Source organism: Etheostoma spectabile, chromosome 16, assembly GCF_008692095.1.
Source record: "Etheostoma spectabile isolate EspeVRDwgs_2016 chromosome 16, UIUC_Espe_1.0, whole genome shotgun sequence".
NCBI classification, from domain to species: Eukaryota; Metazoa; Chordata; class Actinopteri; order Perciformes; family Percidae; genus Etheostoma; species Etheostoma spectabile.
Genome location: NC_045748.1, coordinates 91,697 through 99,425, shown reverse-complemented (window position 1 = coordinate 99,425; position 7,729 = coordinate 91,697). Strand labels below are relative to the sequence as shown.

The following is a 7,729-nucleotide window of genomic DNA, read 5'->3' as shown; positions in this document are numbered from 1 at the left end:
AAAAGGCACCACCAAACAAACAGTCTTCAAGCGTTTAGTTTCATTCTCCTCTGCATTTCATTCATTGCTGGTAAAGCAGTAAACAAGGAAGTAAGCTACTCTATTTTCCATTTTTGACCATTTTAGAATGAGAGGGAAACATTTCTTTGTTTAATAACATTAAAACTGAAGTTAAGCTTAGCTCCCGCCTTCCCGTCTCATAAAAAAGATGGAACAATCTATGATGTCTCGGCGGCCTATGACAATTGTGTTATAAATGTGCACCCCCATTTTCAACCAATGAAATAATTTGACCGGTCCCGGTGGTTAACAACTGACCATGTGCAATTTACATTGAAACTGACCCGCATCTATGCAGTGTCCGACCCACCTCTTGACCTGGGTCGCGAAGTCGAGCCTGTCAACATGTCCTAACCCTTCAAACAAAAAGTCAACCCTGGTTTAACCCAGGTAAAGCCCTTGGTATTAAAAGGTGTACGAGTGTTCTGTGCAGAATTCAAGGATGTATACTAAATTATGAGCAACAACGGTACGCACAACAACAAGCCATCAGCAGGTCCTCCTTGCAGGACGTCGGACACCACGATGGATGTCTCGCCACTTTCCTCGTTCGGGTTGTCTCGCCCCCCTGACACTGCGATGCCAAAGCCCATCTTCGGATCCTGAGAGCAAAAAGAGAAATAATTTTAATCATGTGAAGTCTTTATTTATTCTGTGTGTGTGTGTGTTCCTGTAATCCCTCTGGTATGTCAGCTCACAGTGTATTATCCTGCTTGTGTGTTTTGTGCATGGCGATTAAAAGGACCTGGATTTTGATTCTGATTGTGATAACAGTTGTGCAAACAGAAGTCATGCATGGAGGACGATTGCAGCAGTTCAGCGCCTAAATGCCCATCTTCTGTAGCCTTGTGCACACACTTCTTCCAAGGTGTAATGTTCATTTACAAACATCTCAGTTTTTAAAGGCTTCTTTGGAAACGTAGCTATGAATGATTCTACCTGCCACTGCTGCAGTTTGACCAGATGAGATTAGGTCAGAGATTTGATTACACTGTCTCTTCATCCTCTTCCTTCCATCTGTACTAAAACAATACAATTCACCACTTCCCTCTGTCTATAGCAGATGGCTGCAGAGGGAGAAAGTGCAAACTGAGGCAAAAATGAAGGAAGATAGAAGACATGAACAGATTTATTTCGCTCTGATATACTAATCTTAAAACTGAATGTATTCCACTAATCAAAATATTCAGTGAAGAATGAAATATAGTAATTGTCAAATAGCTGAATAGACTGTTGCTGCCAGATGTCAGCAATTTCAACTTTTCGTGATGTGAGCTTTGTCTTTAGCTTGACAACAAAGCCTGTTTGACATATTCTGACTTTTGAAAAGGTTATATGAGCAGGAGAGGACAGAGTATTCTCTACCAAATAAACAGAAAAAACTGGCATGTATTTTTTTTCAAATAAAGTGAAAGATGGAAAAAAAAACACAATGGTATAAAAAGAACTTTTGAAAGGTCAGCAAAGATTTATTTATATGATATATATATTTTCTTTTTTTCCAGTGCTGCTGAATGTCACTTCAGTTATTAAGCTGTATAATAAGCAGTGTGTTGCATTCAAGTTGGATGATAGCGCTATCAGTCTGTTGGAAGTTAAAGCAACAGATCCTTGCCTCATTTCTTTACATCCTGATGTGTCCACATATTGCTTTTATTATCCATTATATTTAGTTTGACACCAACAGCATAAACAAACATTTTTTAATTACATCTTTGCTTTGCCATTCGACCAGTGAAATCCGAAATAGTGCCAGGAATCAAACTGTGCTTCTCAAAGCAATGTCTTGTAACACTGGACAAAGAGCAAATGAATATAATGATATATTATGATGATGTTAAGATGTTCCTTAGACGTGGTGAGGGATATTCTGGGGGACACAGGCAGCAGCAGAGGAAACTTCTTTAAAAAGTCTGCTCAGCAAACAAAAGGTAGAAGAGAATAAAAAAAGATGTGCAGAGTGTGACAGCTGGCTGTGGAGGGGTTGAGCGTCGGGGGTCATATGCCTGCAGCAGAGGACTTTTTTTTTTTTTTTTCTCTCTCAATAAATCTGCTTTTTTGGCTTCAGTGAACCGCAGCAGGAGACAATGAGCTCATCATGAGGATTACCTAAGCTCAACTAGTTTGGTCTGCTCACACAGTCGTACACATGTTTAACAGTACCAACAGTGTAGATCCTGGTTCACTTGGCTGGCGGCAAGATGCAGCACAACCACATTTATTAGTGTTAACAGTTTAACAATGATACTGTAACTAGTGGTTATTATTATACACAGAGTACTCAACATGTTAAGTACCAAAAACTGGCATTGAATGTCTGGTCAAATTTGTAATCTGGTTTACTTATTTGTTCAAACAGTTCATGACTTAATTAATCATAACTTTGCCAGTTTATTCTGTATTTTATTTGGGCAAAGCTCTTGTAACGCTGCTTATGTTCAGCCATCATTTAACATTTGAAAACTACATTATAAATACATGGTTATATTTCTCAAAGTATGATATAGAAAAACGCATCCCTTTGGTATGGGTTCATATCGAGTAATACACAGTCATAAACACAAGTCACCAGATTCCAAACTTTTAACTTAGGCTAGGATTTCTCACTTAGTCTGAGGTATTCATTTCAATATGACAATTAAAAAAGGAAAAAGTACTAAAAGTGTAATGTTTTAAAATCTCAAAGAAGCTGTGTTTGCGTGATAATGGACTAAAACCAACTTGGGCAGTTTTAGCCATTCAATCAATCAATCAAACTTTATTTCTAGAGCACATTTAAAAACAACCTGGTTGACCAAAGGCTGTACATAGACATGGAACAATAAATAGACAGAATACAACACCAGACAAATACAACATACAGTTTCATGCTGTATAAAGCCAGGGAATAAAATGTGTTTTAAGTCGCGATTAAAAACCGGAAGGCTGGGGGCCAGTTTGACATGAGAGGCAGCTCATTCCAAAGTCTCGGGGCTGCGGCTGAGAAAACCGATCCCTCTACTCTTCAGCCGTGTTTTAGGGGCAACAAGAAGAGACTGGTTTGCAGACCTTAAAGATCTTGAAGGAGCATGTGGCTTCAACAGATCAGTTATGTAGACTGGAGCTAGTCCATGGAGGCTTTAAAAACAAACAATAAAATCTTAAAATCAATCCTAAAAGTAACTGGGAGCCATTGACACATTACTGCGGACATGAGTCCACATTCTCCTTGCAGAACCCTCACCAAAGCTCTAAAAAATGTTCTAAACATGGGGGGGGGGAAGAATACCAACATTTCACATTTTATCCATAAATTTCAACTCGGGGATACACAACAAGCTGTTAAAAACAACATCAACATATCACCGAATACAGTTGGTGTGGCAAACGTGTTAGCAAAAAAAAGCTTTATTATTTGACTATATGGTATTAAGTTGCTGTGAGCTGTAAAGTTACCACTTTTAAGAAGAAGGCAGAGGATAGCGTTATCTTGGAGTTTGCCCAGGCAAAGCCTCTCTTCCCCCCGGGCAGCTGCCTGTACCCGTTGCTGAACTCTTCAGTGAGTGGACAGGACGATTTTACCCTGGAGAGCAGAGTGAAAGCGAGGAGCGCTCACTCTGCAGCTACTCATGGGGACAAAATGTCCATTAAGAGTTAAATATTTGACTTTCATGGGGCAGCTCTAATGCACAGTGTGTATGTATTTTATTTTGTATTCATATGGAATCTTCTTTTGTTAGTTTTTCACCATACAGGGAGATAACCAGAAGTTTATCTAACAAGGCCAGCACATTATTCATAATTTCCATACAGAAAGTGAAAATTATTTTTCTTCACAACTGCATAAGTTTACTTTCAGTTGAAAGGGGAATGTCTGTTACATCTGTAGCATGGACACTCTTTGATCTCTTAATTGTTAGTTGACAGTAATGTGTCAAAATAAGAATTGAAATGCACTCCCAGTGAAACACTGGGTTTAACGGTCTGTGTTTATGGATAAAATGTAAATACTTTAAATGAGATGACATCTGGTGTATTGTGGGACAGATGGACTCACCCTCTGCAGGGTCACGGTGTACTGCTCCCATACGGTCTCCTCCATGACCGGGTTCTGTGGAGAGAAAGGAAAGATTACCATGGGTAGTTTCATTTCACCAAACAGATTAATAATGTATTACATGAAAACGACAAAGCCAGTTCATTAGCCATATGGTGTTGTTCCACAACCAGGAGCTTCCAGCATAACAATGACAGGCCTCTGCTGAACTGTTTACAAGTTTGACAAAAAAAACTTGTTCATTAAATATTGAGAACACATGACATCAGTTCGCTTTCTTTAACAAACATTCAGAAATAATTCAGCATTTAGTAGTACTTCTTTGGGTTGCCTAAATTAAGTTATAAGATATACATCTGCTAAACATCAAGACATATAACAACCAAGAACCGGACAACTCAGAACAGTAATTACTTTACCTTCATTAGTAAAGTTCGGGACGTATCCGAATCACAGGTTAAACACATTGTTTCACTTTCAAGACAACATAGCGAGACAGGGCAACTGTGTGGTGACAGAAGGATCAGAAACATTTGATCAAGACTGGGAATAAAATCACACTGCATAAACACTGTGAGATGAGGCATGCCTTGGCGGAGGTCGGTGCTGTGTGCTGGAGTGCCCTTGATTGTCAGGACTAATAGGAAATAGTAGAACCAAACCCGATGTCTTGAATTTGGTTTTGTTGTCCGACAGAGTACAAAAAGTTGTTAAATCTTATAAAACCGAGAAAAACACAGACAACCACATCTTTGTATTTGAGAAGCTGAAACCTGTATCTCCCCCCCACCAATTTTTTTAAACTCAACATAATTGTCATTAGTGTCCTGTTAAGTGACTGATTGATAAACCAATTAGTCCATCCATCAGTCCTTATGAAGTACAAACTAACTTTCGTCAAAAGTATTCCATCATTTAAAGCCAAGTGAAAGTTGATTTCCATAATCACAGATCACATCTCAATTTCTCTATGAAAATGAACCATAATAAATACCATAATTTATTTTGATCTCAAATGATCATTTGTTAATGACAATTTCTGCAATTCTGGATCCCTCATTTCAGAACAAAACTCGACTTGACTCAACTTAAGCCATTTCCGAAACATTCCAAAATAAACAGCCACTACCATTACAGAACCAGTCTGGCCGGGCCACTTGCCCCGGCCACAGATGCTACGAATCTGCAGAATCACACTTACGAGTCCCTGAAGGATACGTATAGTCTTGACCGCGTGGGCCCATTTCCTGTGCAGGCTGAGAACGGTTTTCATTGTTGGCGCTCTCCGTCTTTATCTGCTTCCCTCCCTGTTCACCGCCAGCGGTGCTCTGGCAGACTGATGTGCGCCACAGCCTCCTCCATGGTCACAGCTGCACAACCACCAGCAGCTCTATTCCTGCATTTGCCCGCCTGCCTGCCTTTGACGTAACAGGAATTCTGCTGGCCTACATTCAGCCCCAATCCCATAGTCTGCAGACAGTGTAAACATACAGACACACCGACTTCTGCAAAGGCACGCTGTGATTAAATGCCTGAGTAGTAAACAGCAGCAAATCACAGCACACATTTTTGAGTTTGAGGTCTGCTCTGACACTCTTCAAAGTTGTAGAGATGATTCAACATCAAAAGACAAAACGAACACTAAAACGTGAGCAGAGTGCAAATCTGAGTAAGTGGCAGCACAATGGCTGGGATGTTAAATTGTTGGGAGGGATTTTGTAACTAAAGTGTAAAGTGAAATCTGTGTGCCGCTGACATTTCAGGCCCAGGCTTAGTGAAACGGGGGCATGACAGCTCACTCATCATAACCCATTTTTTTGATATTGTGGCCTATGAGGGGAAACTAGATAGGACTGTGTGAATGAAAACAGGACAAAGGCTACACATACACTTCAGAGAAAAGAACACAGAGATGATCTTTGATTTGGCACTGCTATTTGAAATGTCCATCTAAAAATTAATCTTAAATTTAAAGCTGTAATCTTGAAAATTTTCATTGAAATACATGTTAAGCCACTATCACTGAATGAGACAACACAATGGTGATTGAGCTGATGTCCCACTGATTAAAGTAGTATAAAAGTAGACCAGTGAAATCATATAACGTTCATTTGATTTCTATGCTTTAGACTGCTAAACACAATTCCATTTTTTTTCACTCAAAAGAAAAATTCTAAAAATCAATCAGGACTGAAATCTTAAGGATTGCTACTTTAAATGACCCAGTGAAAGAAAAAATGAAACTGTTTCCAGAATTTTCTTGAAGCAAGAGACTTTTCCTTGAAACAAGGCAGAGTATACTAGCCTGGTCCTACGACAAGTGTTAACTTCCTTGAAGGCGGGTACTCTGTTGAAGTTTAAATCTATTGGATCTTTCCAGAGCCACTCTGTATCTGCCATTACCAATCGCTAACGTTTGGTCGTGTAGTATGTCATGCGAATGTGCAACAAGAGGGGAGACTCTTAATACATCCATGGGGGAGTCCAACAAGGCTTATATTTAGCATTAGCACTGCTAGTGTAAATCTTAGCCAAATCCTTTGCGGAGGGAGTTGGAAAATCCAACTTTTCCCGAACCCCGTTGGGAGGAGGGCCACGACATCATGGCCACCAACAAAACTCAGCAAAGATTGTTCTTGCTCGGGCTTTAGATTCTGGATATTTGCCAGCGTTGCTTCAACGGACCGAATGGCTTCGCTCATATGTTTCTCGGCCGCCTTTACGGAACTACAACTCTACCGCCAAAAATTTGGCTGGAGAAAACCCAACACTATACCGCAAACTCAGACGTAGTACTGAAGGGAAACGAAAATTGAGACTAAGTGCATAGGAGGGCGGAGCCAGGTTAAGGGTATACAGGATGTTTGAAAATTGTTTAAGTGACAATAATAAATTAAAATCATTTTAAAATTTTATTAACTATATTTTAAGGATGCTGGTGAGATCAGATGACATGTAAATTAAAACATTTTACTTGCTGCACGTGAGATGTCTGAAAATATATTTTGTTTTTGTGCTCAACTGAGGTAAAAAAATGTGCATCAATAAAGACAAGTATTAATAATGTCTGCTTCTTCTTTTTTGTTTATTTGACATCCCTTTGCACCAGAAAGGTCAAAACACTGCAGCAGAAGAGAGAACCATAATGTGTGGACAAAGGAAACATTAACTCACAAAAGTCAGATAAATGACTTGGCTTTAAATCAAACAAACAGTCTTCTTGTATTCTGTGATTTGAATGTAAAGGGTGCTTGCAAGCAGGCCTGCTGGATAAGTAATAGCCTCCTGAGTGTTGACCATTACATAACTAGACACAAACACATTCCCAGGGAGGGAGGATGAAATACTGGGTCATCCTCGCAGGCCATGACTTGGAAAACTAATTATATAGAGGAGTGAATACTGTTTAAACAGAAATATAAAATGTGTGGGAAGATTTTAGTCAAAGAAAATGCATTTAAATAAAGTTTCTTTGGGTGACATTAAATTTAATACATCATGTAAAATAACAATTATTTGTTCTGCTCATGATAGTGGTTCTCATGGGTGATAAACATTTGGGGGAATCGTGAGATTTGATATGGAGTAAGAAGGTCTACATTCCCATACTTTAAGGGTGGAGAAAAAAAAAAA

The 7,729-nt window shown here is 39.3% G+C and overlaps 1 protein-coding gene across 10 annotated transcripts in view; it reads right to left on the bottom strand.

The window, feature by feature from the left end:
- Window positions 1-7,729, bottom strand: part of tjp2a (tight junction protein 2a (zona occludens 2)) — a 76,595-nt gene that overhangs the window by 22,412 nt on the left and 46,454 nt on the right. For 8 of the 10 annotated variants that reach the window (XM_032538834.1, XM_032538839.1, XM_032538828.1 and 5 more), the window contains 2 exons: window positions 4,097-4,150; window positions 538-662 (listed from right to left, as the gene is read on the bottom strand). In XM_032538834.1, the coding sequence (XP_032394725.1) occupies window positions 538-662; window positions 4,097-4,150 (179 nt within the window). Of the gene's footprint in view, window positions 1-537; window positions 663-4,096; window positions 4,151-5,297; window positions 5,551-7,729 lie in introns of those variants that run through there. The other 2 variants (XM_032538831.1, XM_032538833.1) reach the window with 2 other exon arrangements.